General features: G+C 49.3%; 1 protein-coding gene across 5 annotated transcripts in view; it reads left to right on the top strand.

Annotated features, from left to right (window-relative positions):
* Nucleotides 1–13,451, top strand: part of CACNA1D (calcium voltage-gated channel subunit alpha1 D) — a 351,812-nt gene that overhangs the window by 311,830 nt on the left and 26,531 nt on the right. For all 5 annotated transcript variants that reach the window (XM_069561585.1, XM_069561588.1, XM_069561586.1 and 2 more), the window contains 8 exons: nt 179–307; nt 2,560–2,625; nt 4,608–4,699; nt 5,588–5,747; nt 6,325–6,452; nt 6,587–6,683; nt 9,931–10,033; nt 10,348–10,449. In XM_069561585.1, coding sequence (XP_069417686.1) covers nt 179–307; nt 2,560–2,625; nt 4,608–4,699; nt 5,588–5,747; nt 6,325–6,452; nt 6,587–6,683; nt 9,931–10,033; nt 10,348–10,449 — 877 coding nt within the window. The remainder of the gene's footprint in view (nt 1–178; nt 308–2,559; nt 2,626–4,607; nt 4,700–5,587; nt 5,748–6,324; nt 6,453–6,586; nt 6,684–9,930; nt 10,034–10,347; nt 10,450–13,451) is intronic.

Below are 13,451 nucleotides of genomic sequence, written 5' to 3'. Positions count from 1 at the left end.
CTGTGTTGTTAGCATGTAACTTCTCCTTTCATATCATGCTTTGTAAGGTGCAAAGGCCCTAGAAACACATCTTTAATTCTTACCTCTACCACCTCTGCGTGCATCTGTTGCTGTTTTTCTGAAAGTGTTGCATGTTCTACTTTCCATTGGGTTTGACCTCTCCATGATAACCCTTCAGAACTCTGAAGAGAGCAATAGAATCTCCATCACCTTTTTCCGTCTTTTCCGAGTGATGCGATTGGTGAAGCTTCTCAGCAGGGGGGAAGGCATCCGGACGCTGCTGTGGACTTTTATTAAGTCCTTCCAGGTAAGAGCCATGCCAGGGGCTTCTTTGTCTTTGAAGATCATGTGTAAGTCGGCGGTTGTCCCCTTTCGTGGAGGATCCACCCTCCCTTCTGCAGGACCACTGTGACCATCAAGGTCCATGGAGGACATAAAACGCGGAAGAGACCTGCCCAGCATTGCTTGGGAAAATCACTTAGGATGACTTGCTTAAGGAAGCAGAAGAAAGAGCAGTAAGGACCCACAGCTGAGAGCTCTGCGGCATTTCCAGGACGGACAGAGATACAGGGCTCCACGCCCCGCAGTCCCCCCCAGGACACCCGGGGTGAATGGTGATGTCTGAGAGAGGGAGAGTCCCAGCCGATCCCTGGAAGCGTTGTAAGGCTGCCACAGTCCAGTCCGGTGGCCGATCTGTTGATAGATACAAAGTCAGAGACCAGCTGGCCTGGGCCAGCACACCATCCCTCATCCTGGGTTATCCTGTGCCTGGCAGGATTGCACAGTGGAGGGCATCTAGGTATAAGCCAGGCCCCCTTCGTCAGCTGTACTCTCCAGGCTATTCCAAACAGACCCTAGCTTCTCCTGTACCTTCCGGCACCCCACACCAGATACTCCAGTCTTTGGGACTTACTCCACTGGGAGGGGCCCAGATTCTTATCCAGAGGTACACCACTTGGGGAGCTTGTAGATGCACACAAACATTAGAAAATAAGTCATGGATCTTCATTTCTTTATCTTTTGACAGTTTTTAATTCAAAAGCTATAAATGCTCACATTAACAAATGAAGTTATCCAAAGATACACAGAGAACAACCCACCCCCACGTCTCAAGTAACTGTTGTTAATGTCCGAGGAGACAGTTTCCCACAGTGGGCAGATTTTTAACAGGTAAAGAGGAGAAGGTGTGCATCTGGGGAAGGAGGTCAGTCCAGAGATTTGAAGGAAATTCTCGAGTCCTGTTGGGGAAAACGAGGTGGTGGATGGAGCCAGGCTGTGGCTCTGAGAGAGGCAGGGACATTGGGGGTTCCAAGCAGGTGAGTTTAGATCTTGGAAAGGGATTAAAGCCTAGGCTGTTGTTATTAATGCAGAGCACCAGTGTTTGTGACTGAGCTGCTATAAAGATAGAATGATTCATGCAATAATGTCATTCGTCCTTTTTAAAAAGGTTTTGGTCACTATAGATAAATTCATGTCATCAAGTAGCGGACCATAAAAATTGAGAAGCTGTGCCAACGAAATTCTTCAACACTTATCTAGGGAGAAAATGCATGTTGGTATGGCAAGGACAGCCTGAAACTAACCCTGTGGGGCTGTTAACCAGCCCAGCTGTCATGATGGTGCAGCTGCTCTGGGCCAAGCTGGCAGTCACAGACCCAGACCTGGCACAAGTCGGGAGGTTTTTAGCCAGTGGCTTTCAGATGACCTTTCTCAGATAGGAGGACAAGTGAAGGCTTTATGCATGTGAGCTTGGCCTTAACAATCTGGGCACCCCCTGGAGGCATGCTGAGCACATGGACATATTCTGTCACCTGAGATGAGGAAGAAAAGCATTTGAGGATCCTTGGCTTAAAAGACCAGGGGTCTGTCTGACCTCACACCCATGCTTTTATTTGACCTTCCTAAGGAGAGGAACAGGCTTAGCCACCACAGGGCTAGCTCCTTTTCTTCCCTGTCCCAGCCCCCAGCTCTGTATTTCTTTCAAAGAGGATGCATTTTAGGAAAAGTGTCTTGCTTTCTACAGCCACAGCCAAAGAGTAATTCTTCCCCTCTGACCCAGTAATTCCACTCCTAACACTTCACTCTAAGGAAGTACTTCAGCAGACCCAAGGTGATTTTGCATAAAGATGTTCCTTTGCAAAATAGCTGCTTGCTCCTGCTGCAAACACACCCACAAAAGAAGGAAGCAAGCAGTTTGGAAGCATTTTATCAATTACAGTAGTTTCACAAAGGAATCTAACAGTAAATTCAAGCATTATTGTGAGAGGTAACACTATTTAAGAGTAGGACACACTGCTGATGACCATGGCCAGCACATTATGCCTGCAGCTTTGTAACCCGAGGTGTATGGGCTGCTGTCCTCAGGGCTGAAGCTGTGCTGCTGCGCTGGGGTTTATTTACAAAGCTCTTCCTCACTACTGATGTCCTTTCAGTATAGCATGGAAAAGAAGAGAGGGTGTTCTCTACGTGGGCCTTCAGTTTCTCCCCTCCCTGCCCCCGAGCCATCGGTGCCACAGGGACAGGAGGCTCACACTGACCCAAGTGCCTCCTGTCTTCCAGGCGCTCCCGTATGTCGCCCTTCTCATCGCCATGCTGTTCTTCATCTACGCAGTCATCGGCATGCAGGTATGCTCCAGCCCCTCTCCCCTGGATCCCTTTGCTGCATTGCCCCAGCATGCTGCACTTGGGACAGGTGGACTGGAAAGGCAGGTCATGGTTTTTTAGCCAGGCTTGGCTGCTAAAGAGCAATAAAGTTGAGAAAGACTTGGCCCTGCAGGAGAGGGCTTGTACCAGCAAGAGCCCCAGGCTTAGAAGGGTGTGAGGAGGTTAGAACATGTCAGGGGAAGCTGGGTTTAGGGCTGTCCCCACCCCCGATCTGCGTCTGAGGAGAGCCAACTCATGGAGAAAACCCACAGTTGAGTGTAGCCACGGCAAGTGCAGCACTGAAAGAAGCCGTAATTGTCCTGTTCTCTGTACCACCATTGCTAAGAGGGTACTGAGTGATACCAAGGTCTGTTTATCATCTGAAAGCATTTCAGATGCTGGGGCTGAAGTGAACCATTCTCTTGCCTCAGAAGCGCCCCTCTAAAAAGAAGCATGCAAGCAAGCCCTTCTGTGACCTGGGGACTGCTCTCCAGCCCCTCGTGAGGTGTGAAGAGGGGCCAGGAGCTCACTAACAACTGAGCCCTAACATGAAGTGGCTGGGTTGGGGGCAGAGCCTCTGTGGGGAGAGGGAGATGGAGGAGTCTGTGGTCCTGGACACCCCCCACCCCGGGGTCTCTCTGCCCTGCTCTCCACTGGTTCAGGTGAGGGAGTGCTGTGATGAGGAGGAGGAGAGGTATTCCAGTGGCAAAGACATGGTGGTCCCTACTTCTGTGTTCTTAAAGCAGAGAAGCGTGTGCAAGTCACCAGGACTCACCAGGGTTTTTACTTGTTTATTTTTAATTGAGGGATAATTACTTTACAATCTTGGTTTGATTTCTGCCATACATCAACATGAATTAGTCATAGCTGTACACATGTCCCCTCCCTCTTGAACCTTCCTCCCACATCCCACCCTTTCGCACTGCTCTGGGTTGTTACAGAGCCCCGGTTTGAGTCCCCTGAGTCATACAGCAAATTCCTGTTGGCTGTCTATTTTACGTATGGCAGCATACATGCTCCCATGCTACTCTCTGCCTTCATCTCACCCTCTCCTTCCTCCACCACCGCCCTGCCCCCTGCCCTTGTCCGTAAGTCTCTTCTCTGGGTCTGCGTCTTCATTGTTGCCCTGCAGATAGGTTCATCAGTACCATCTTTCTAGATTCCACATCACCAGGGGTTTTGAATGAAGAGTCAGTGTCCTTGAGCCCCTGTATTTCAGCGGCTTTTGGTGCTCTGAGCCCTGAAAGGTCTTTTATGCCATAACGTCCTTGTGTAAAACTTAAGTGTTACAGAGAACTGCAAACCACATCACACATACCACCCTATGTTCACTGAAGAATCTTTGCTGGGCATCAGGTTCTTCCTAAATGTCAGTCTGCTTCTATAATCTCTGTGAGTGAAGCACTCAGTAACTTCGGGCCCTTACAGCCCAGCCCACCAGCCCCCATGCTTGTCCACAGCCTGTGTGGTCTGTCTGTCACACTCACTCTGGCTTCATCTCCTGGAGTACCCAGGCCATGTCGCTTCTGCTCCTTTGCAGGCCTCGCACCCTCTGCCTGGAGCACCCTTTGCCCTCCTTGTCGCCTGACTGGCTTCTCCTTACCCTTCAGTCCAATCCTTAACCTCCCTTCTGGAAGCCTTCCCTGGCACCAGCCCCCAGCCTCAGGGATCCCCTGAGCCTGTTCTGTGCTTCCCGTGGGGCTAGACCAGCCGAACCCCCATTGGGAGGGCTGCCTGTCTGGTTATTTCTGCAGCCCTTCCCCAGGGTAGGAACTTGCTGAGCTGAGGATATGCCCAGTGGTTAGAACAGAGCCCAGCACATCTCAGTGGGATGAATCAAGTGCCAAGCAGTTTGGGTATTGACTGAACTTGAGTTCTAAATTCACATGTGGAGGGTTGTTTTTTTTTTTTTCTCTCCATATGATAATTTTTTTTCTTTTTCCCCTAACAATTTCTCTCTCTAGATGTTTGGGAAAGTGGCCATGAGAGATAACAACCAGATCAACAGGAACAACAATTTCCAGACCTTTCCCCAGGCGGTGCTGCTACTCTTCAGGTGACTGAGTCCAGTAACGAGCAGGTGTCTCTGGCTTTGGGCTCCAGAGCAAAAGAGGACCCGGGTTCTTAAAGCAGTTGGGTCCTGGTGGTTTTTTGTATTTGTTTTGTATTCTTACATGGAAATGGTAGCATTTTAGTCACACAGGAATTTTGCTGGCTTTTGGTCATTCACATTGTGATTGGCTTAAGATTCTCCGTTTGGGAGTGAATGAGTAGGTCTGCTGAGCCACTGGGAAGGTATAGAGTATATGCTCACACATGGGCGCATGTACTCAAACAACCAGGAAAATGAAAATTTAGCAGGAACATGGAAGCCTTTTGCACAGTCAGTGGGGAGCATCATGAGATGCACAATTTCAAGTCATATGGGATTGTTTTTAACTCTTTTTAATAACTTGGTAAACAGAGTGCCTTGAAGTGTGAGAACTTTCTAGAAACCATACAAGTTATTCCTATTGACTTTAGTGACTGGAGAGCAAGTTCTTTGTAAGTTAGTTTCCAGTTCTTTCAACAGAATTGAATGGGGAATCTAATCAAGCTGTCAGATGTTAGGTCGCTAAAAATAATAATCATTTAAAAATTATAGTGTAAGTGTTTAAAAGAGAGAAGACAACAAAACAAACATCCCTTTATACGTAAAGAATTGATATGCTTGTATATAGTGGTTAATGCATATCAAAGGGAGTTTCAGCAGGTCCTCCACTTATTAATACAAGTTGCATTTGAAAATTAATAGGAATTTCAGTTTAGGAATTTTGACTAAATCAAGCTGCCTTCCTCCCAAATTACTTAGGTTTTGATCTAATTGAAAAATATTTTTTCTTAAAATTTCTTGAGGGTCTAAGCCTTATATGCCTTCTTTCTTTCTTTGCTTAATCCAAAAAAGGTGTGCGACAGGGGAAGCCTGGCAGGAAATCATGCTGGCCTGCCTCCCGGGGAAGCAATGCGACCCTGACTCAGATTACAACCCCGGGGAGGAGTACACATGTGGGAGCAACTTCGCCATCGTTTATTTCATCAGTTTTTATATGCTCTGTGCATTTCTGGTAAGTGATCGGAATTCCCTCACACACCCCTGCACTCCTCTCATAGACAGATATACATGTAGCATTTGAGATTCATACCAATGATATTGCCTCATCAAATAGCTGTGGGGTATCTTATGCTGACAAGCACTCTAGACTCCACTGGGCAGTTGAAGTTTCTGCCAAGTGAGGCCTGTGTTAATATAAGCACCTTTGTTGTAGTAGGGGTTTTGGTGCTCACTAACAGGCTTCACCACTCCGGCTTCTTAGGGCTGCTGGTTCTTTTATAAAAATCTCAAAGCCACTGCACATAGCAGTAACTTAAGACAGTGAGTTATTTGGTGCAAATTATAAAATTCCAGTGTGTTTCAAAAGATCAGACAATACCACCCCCACCACCCCAGGGACTATACCCAAACCATCTGTGAAACCTGGAAGCCTGCTTTTTCTTAATCATTCTTTAGAATGAAAGTTTTTCAGCCTCTCTGGGAGAAATGGGTCCAAATGTTTTGTGACCCTTATAATCAGGAAGCACTCACTAGGATTGAACCCAGGTAACCTCACTGCACCTGAAACTCCCCTCGATTGGCTTTTACAGATCATCAACCTCTTCGTGGCTGTCATCATGGACAATTTTGATTATCTCACCCGGGACTGGTCTATTCTGGGGCCTCACCATTTAGACGAATTCAAACGGATCTGGTCTGAATATGACCCTGAGGCAAAGTAAGTGGGAAAGAGTTCCATCTGGCTTGTGTGAGCTGTTTCTGGGTGTTGGCTGCGCTCCCTGGGGAGGGCGGGAGGGCCCACAAGCCAGGGTGGGTGTGCTGCCCTGCCCTCACGCTGCACTTCGCCTCCAGGGGAAGGATCAAGCACCTGGACGTGGTCACTCTGCTCCGCCGCATCCAGCCTCCCCTGGGCTTCGGGAAGCTGTGTCCACACCGGGTAGCCTGCAAGGTGAGCGTCTTGCTGGCGCGCCTGAGGCCTCTTAGGGGCCTCCCCGCTTCAGTTAGCACTGACTAACATGTTCTACGGAGCCTGCCATCAGGAGCTGGGGGTGCTGGGATGAGTGTTATGTGGTTGCCATCCTTGCGGAGCTCTTGAACGTATAACTCTCAAGTCACCCTTTCAGCCAATGGTAAGGTTAGGAAGGGAACTGTGTAATTTGTCACTGGTTGGGAGAAGGGAATGGTGACACTTGCATCAGGTTTGTCAGAGCGGAAAGAGCGTCACAGAGGGGCAGCCTGGAGAGCCCAGACGGGGAGGCAGGAGAACAGGGAGTGGCTGGTGTGGCTGGAACATGAGAGAAGGTGGCAGAGGCCTGAGGCCCCAGCTGAGCGTAGCTGCGCGGAGCCTCCTGCATCCTGCTGAGTCTCATAGAAGGAGCGTGAGTAGACGTCCATTCTAGAAGGTTGCCTCTAGGCAACAGAAAGGTGAACTGGGGACAGGAGAACGCCTAGGAGAGCTGTTGCATTATCTCCCTGCGACATATGGCAAGAGCCGGAGGGAGGGCAGTGGAGTGGGCATGGAGAGGAGGCGTTGGCTTAGGGGTCTGCTTAGGGAGTAGGATGGAGAGGCCTTGGTGGCCTGAACGTCTCCGAGCTGGTGTGATAGTGCATGTGGTGACCCTCTGCTACCAGAGCTCCCTTCCCAGTGAGCATGCATCGAGTGGTGGCCTCTCAGGGGTGGATTCCATTCTCCTGCTAAAACCATACTCTGTCAGATGGGACTTGAAGCCATCTGCACCCCAGATTGAGGCTTGAACCCACACTCCCTGCCTTAGGAGGGGACTCGAACACACTGTCTCTTAGTTTAAACCACTCACCTGGGCTTATTGAAACTCAGGTTTTATTGTCTCGATGTGGAAAGAATTCAGTATGAGGCAGAGTGGCTGGCAAAGAGTGAGTTTATTAGCATAGGATGCTTGTGAGAAATACAGGGGGCAGGCAGGGGAGCACAGCCCCGAGAGCAGAGAGGTCTAGGTTTTTATAATCAAAGGAAAAGTAGAGGAGAGAATATTCCCTTCCTCCTCATTTTTAGGAGATACCAAGGCTGATACCCTTAGTTCCTCTTTTAACCTTTTATGGTGTAAGCAGGACCATCATGGTGGTGTTTATAAATCATATGTTTACTAACAAAAGAGTGGTAATATATACTAAAACAAGGTAATTGATCTCAGGTTTTGGTATAATATCCCCTTCCACCTAGTTCTTTCCCCTTTCACCTATATCCCTGTCCTGGCTACATGCTGATGTGCTACTCTTCAGCTCCCTGCCTTGGTGTAATGAGACTCAGATCCCGTATCTACTGTCTGGTACTTTACATGTGTACATTGTTGCTTGGTTACTGGGTTCTCTTGTTGAGACCAAAGGCTTGCAGCAGTCTCCCGAGCTCGCTTAGAATTCCCTTCTGTCTTCAGTGCCCTAGTGGGACTTTTAAGCTAAGAATTTAATTATCCTGCTCCATCCCCATCACCACCTCACCCCATTCCTGACGTTTTCCCATCAGACCATGCTCATCTCTGTGAGCTCTCCTCAAGATCTGGTTTCTTTCAGTAGAGTTCATGTCAGACCACCTGGAGTCAGCTGTAGAAACAGAAAAGGACCCCCCATGTTTTAGAGGAGAAATGTGGGGGTTTGTCTGTTGAAACTCTATCATGTAGAAATCCAGCCAGACTGTGCAACACCTGGTCCCCTCTTCCCACAGAGCTGATGGGATTCAGGGTCAGGGGTTCACTTTACCCTCACAGGGGTGCTAGGCTAGTCTAGACAGAACTGCAGTAAAGAGTGGAGTCTACAGTGTATTTCAGGCTTTCAGAGAAATCTGAGCCAAACTCATTGTGCTCTGCCCTGGAAGTCCAGAAAGCTCCATTGGCAAGTCCTTGGGCTCCTTGCCTGAGTCTTTGCTTCTCATCCTGGACTCTGGATGTCGGCACAGAGAGTAAGCCATGGATGTTGACTTTTTCCCATAGATTTCACAGTACCAGGCTCTTTTCTGCCTTCCAAGAACAAGATGAGTTCTAGCTCGTGGCTACTGTTTTATGTTTGCGTTTGCAGACCCTTTTATGTAAAGGATCTAAGGAAGGACCTGTGTGAGTAAAAGCGGACTACTTTGTTCTCTAAGGACAAAGCAGTTTGCTAATTCAGAAATTTACCAGGAGATGCAAGTAAATGTGCAGGCTGTCCAAGTAAATGGATGCGTTGGAGAAGAAAATGGCAACCCGCTCCAGTATTCTTGCCTGGAGAATCCCAGGGAGGGAGGAGCCTGGAGGGTTGCCATCTGTGGGGTCGCACAGAGTCGGACACGACTGAGGCGACTTAGCAGCAGCAGCAGTACTGTACTACACTAGGAATTCAGGTAGGGTGAATCCTGTGTACACAAGGTTGTAGTCCATTGATAGGGAGGAGGAAATTGGGACACCTTGTCAGCCGAAAGTAAGAAATGGGAAACTATTAGTAATTCTAAGTACCGCTTTTTTTTAGCACTTACACCTGCCAGGCACCCAGCGGAAGTGTCTATGCCCTTAGTGTCTATGCTATCCTTTAACCCTTGCACAGCACTTGGCTCTGGGCGTGTCATCTGCATCAGCTGGGGCCAGAGAGGGTGTTTTCTCTCATCCTAGTCCTCTCAGGCTCTCAGTGCTAGTGTTACCGGGGTGAAGAGAGAGAAGACAGGAGCAGGACACTGGGGATCCAGCTCTGCAAGGCCAAACCCTCAGGGGAACCACATGGACTTGTACCAAACACTCCACAGTGGTGTCTCCAGGGAAGGGTCCTTGAAGGACTCTCCCCAAGTTAGGAAAAGTAATGGACTTCATTGGTTGAGGACCTTTGTCTCAGACTCTGTGCCTGGCTCATCATACCTGGTATATCGTTTTACCCCCAAACAGCCTTAAAGATGTGCCCAGAATGGAGGCTTGACCCCAAGACGTAGGGGAGCCAGCTGATGAGAAGGGGAGAGGAATGCATAAACAGTAGGGGACTAAACAGTTTTAAAAAAACAAAGCGTTATCTTCTGAGTGCCAGCGTTTGTGCTTCGTCATCTCAGAGCCCCTCAAATGGCAGGTGCCCCTCAGTGGCCATTGACTTGAATCAAGGAGCCATTAGAAAGGAGATGGAGAGAATAAACAGAAAATAAATGGAACGGACTGCAGCTGTCATCAGTTGTTTGCATTCTATCAAGGGACTTTTCTTGCTGTTTACAGAGACTAGTTGCTATGAACATGCCACTCAACAGTGATGGGACAGTCATGTTTAATGCAACTCTGTTTGCTCTGGTTCGAACGGCTCTTAAAATCAAGACTGAAGGTGAGCCCTCCCTGGAAGCAGGACAGGTGGGAGGAGAGGACGGGGAGGCCATATCCCACGTTGATTCTCACGTGGACCTCCTCTTGTCAGAAGGCCCCCCTCAGGGGGGCGGGGTGGTGCATGTAATTGGGATGTCTGTGCTGGGCCCGCTGGCCAGGCCAGCCTCCTCCACCTTTCTCTCCTCCCTTCATGCATCACCTTGTCCCAGAAAGCTGAGAGGTGACTCGCGCCACTGGCAGCTCTGGTGAGAACAGAGAGGCGTTGCAGGGGAAAAGAAACAAGGCTCATTTGCCTCTCTTGCATTTTGAATCCAGGCAACCTGGAACAAGCTAATGAAGAACTCCGAGCTGTGATCAAGAAAATCTGGAAGAAAACCAGCATGAAACTACTTGACCAAGTTGTCCCTCCAGCTGGTGGTCAGTGCAGTTTATTTCCTAAGTAGCTCTTGGCCAACATGTTGCTTTCAGTGCTAGTCTCCAGGAATCCCAGCGTGTTTGCAGAAGGCTTGAGGTACCAGCCAGAACATTGAGGCCAGCAGCTAAAGCAGGCCCTTATGGCCATCAGTGTAATGATTTGGGGTAACGTGAAGACCATCCCAGACAAAGGAGAGGCTTCAGTGAGAAGGAAACTGAGACGCAGATGGCTGAAGCAGGGGTTCTCTTGTGGGTGGAGGAAGTCATGTTAGGAGAGCAAGCTTGCGGCCTCAAAACCAAAAGCCTGTGTTTTTTTGTGGGGAGGGGGTTGCCCAAAATGAAGTACTTAAAACTAGTTTCCATATATCCTTCAACATATTGTTGAAAACTTCTCACAAAAAAAAAAAAAGCTTTTGAGAAATGGTATTTTTGAAATGTTCTTACTAAGACTACATCTATTACCCAAATGTCCCTTTAATTAGAATTTAGAGTAGAGATGGAACTAACAGGCATGCTTATTTCTTTTTGTTGTTTATCATAAAATAACTGACTAAACTTTTCTCAGACTTATATATATATAACACACACATATATATATAATCCAGATACTGTTTTTCCATTTTTGTTTAAGTACACATTGACTTAAAAGTGGAGGTGGTTGTGTTTTGACTTTCATTTTCGAGTTTTAAAGGTGCAGGATCCGTCTGCTCAGTGCCAACACACCCGGCCTCTACCCCCCTCAGCCCCGGGTGTGTTAGAAATGTTTGGCGTGTTTTGTAACAAACTGGATTGCGTCACTCCCAATGGGGCTGGCTCAGGTCTGGAAGCTGAGTCTGGAACCCCAGGCCAGGACAGTGGCCTCTCCTTTTGAGAAAGTGACAACATCTGGATCCTGGGGGATAGTGCAGCTTGCTGGCCAGCTCTGTTCCCCACGTGAAACCAGAAGCACTGTGAGCTCTTGTTGCTGGAGGGAGCCACCCAGAGCTGGCAGGGCCAACAGCTCAGAGCTGGGAAAGAGGACCCATCAAGAAATGATAAAGGGAAAGCATGCAAAACAAAACACCAGAACCAAACGAAAACTCCCACCCGGAGAGAGGTGCCTGATTCCCCACAGGAGAACTGATCCTGCACGTTTAAAACAGCTCTTTGGTTTCCGCTCTTTTCTTTTTAGCTGCACACCCAGGTGTTCGCATGGCTGAGACGAATTGCTTTTCTTAAATCGTGTAACAATGTGCTTGAGCTTTTCCTGCAGCCTCCATTCCTTTCAAGTCTCAGTCTTTCAGAATATTCTGAAGCAATTCTGTTTTAGGGTGGTGGCATGGAATCGGAGTTATCTCTTGCCAACTGTATTCCCCTACATATTTCTCACAATACAGATGCATGCTTCAGAATAGTGGGCCATACCTGTCTCGGGGGAGCCTTCCTCGCAGGCCGCCCCTCCTCTCGCCACCCTCCCTACAGCCCAGTCTGTCACATCAGTGCCATCCTGGCAAGGCTCACCTGGGGAGAGTCATTCACATTTCTATGAAACTTCATTTGTTTCTATTTCACCAAGGGAAAAAAATGGGGTCTGGAATTTGCCTCCCTTCCTTTGATCAGCTTGTAGCCCTACTAGGCTTTTCATGAAGGTACGTAGTCTTCCTCTTTTCTGGCCCAGTAGTGGGCCCTGCTTTTCTCTCTGCATTTCTTAACATGGATTGGGGGTTAGGGTGACAAGGTCAATCTCTTCCAAAATGGCAGTCAGAGCCCTGGAAAACCTGGAAAGGAAATAGCATCTTGGTAGGGATGGGATGCTCAAGAGGTTCTATGGCCCAGGTGGTGCATATGCTGAGCATAGAGCTTATGCAGGCTGATCTCAAATAAGGGCTCTTGTCACTGAATTTCCGAAGGTGGAGACTTCAGGCTTTAGGGCACAGGCTCTGGTTGAGTTGCTGGGCAGGGTTGTAGCATCTGCGTTCACCCTTTACCTCTTTGTCTTTCCTCTCTTACCTTCCAGCAGATGAGCCTTTCCCACCCCGTGGAGCACTTAGAAAAGGGGGATATACTTACGACCCTCTGGGCCAGCGCATGGGTAGCTCCCATGGCAGAAGGGCTCAGTGTCCACCCTCGGTAATCTGGCCAGAGGGCAGCAGACAGCCAGGCCAGCCCTGCACCTGGGACTGGTCTTTGTGGGGCACTCAGGGAACCCTTACAGCCCTGGTGAGAAAGCAGAGTCGGTGCCCATCTTAAAAGGCCTTGCCAGCACAGGGGTGATGTGAGGCACCCCCAGCTCATCATGAGCTTGATGGGGTGATGCTCAGGAATGAGCCTGGGAGCCAGGCCAGAATGCTGGGCTCCGGTGCTACCTCTGGCTATGGGGACAGCCTGTCCCCTCTCTCCATGCTGAGGTGTCTCATTTCCCATCTGGACCTTGCTCGTGTTCTCAGCTCCGCTGTGGCCTCCTGTCGAGTCATGGGTCTTCCCCTGTCCTCCCAGGGGCTCCTCTCTGTCTTCGGACCTTCGTTCCTGGATCTGAATCTTTGTCTCCTTTCCCCTGAGGAGCATTCAGAACTGTGACCCTATCGCTCTCTGAGGTCCCGAGCCCAGCCGGCCTCCCTGCTCTCCTCTTCCTTCCTTCTCTGTCCTGCTGTAGCTGTGACTTTTGTTGTTCTTAAGACTCTTCCTGAGCCCAGTCTCAGTAGCTCAGCATCTCAGTGCAGAAGGTCAAGTGGCCCTTGGAGCCCTGCTTGCAGAGCCCTAGGTGGGCACCTCCGCCCTGGAGCTGCCCCTTGGGCAGAAACACGATCCACCCTCTTCATTAAGTACAGCGACCCCACCCCCACTGCCCCACCGAGGTTCTGGGCCAGGGAGAGCCAGGACTCTCCCATAGGAGCCCCCTTGGGCTCTCTAGGCTAGCACCATCCAGGCTGAAGGGGGAGAGCAGTTAGGCCTGCTTTTGCTGGAAGCACCCCAGTGAGGGATGAGATGGGCTTCCTGTGAGTATGGCCGGTGTTTTTGTGGGAGCC

Source organism: Ovis canadensis, chromosome 19 (assembly GCF_042477335.2).
Source record: "Ovis canadensis isolate MfBH-ARS-UI-01 breed Bighorn chromosome 19, ARS-UI_OviCan_v2, whole genome shotgun sequence".
In the NCBI taxonomy this organism is placed as follows: Eukaryota; Metazoa; Chordata; class Mammalia; order Artiodactyla; family Bovidae; genus Ovis; species Ovis canadensis.
The sequence above is the reverse complement of the archived record's forward strand: the minus strand, read 5'-3'. Positions and strand labels throughout refer to the sequence as shown.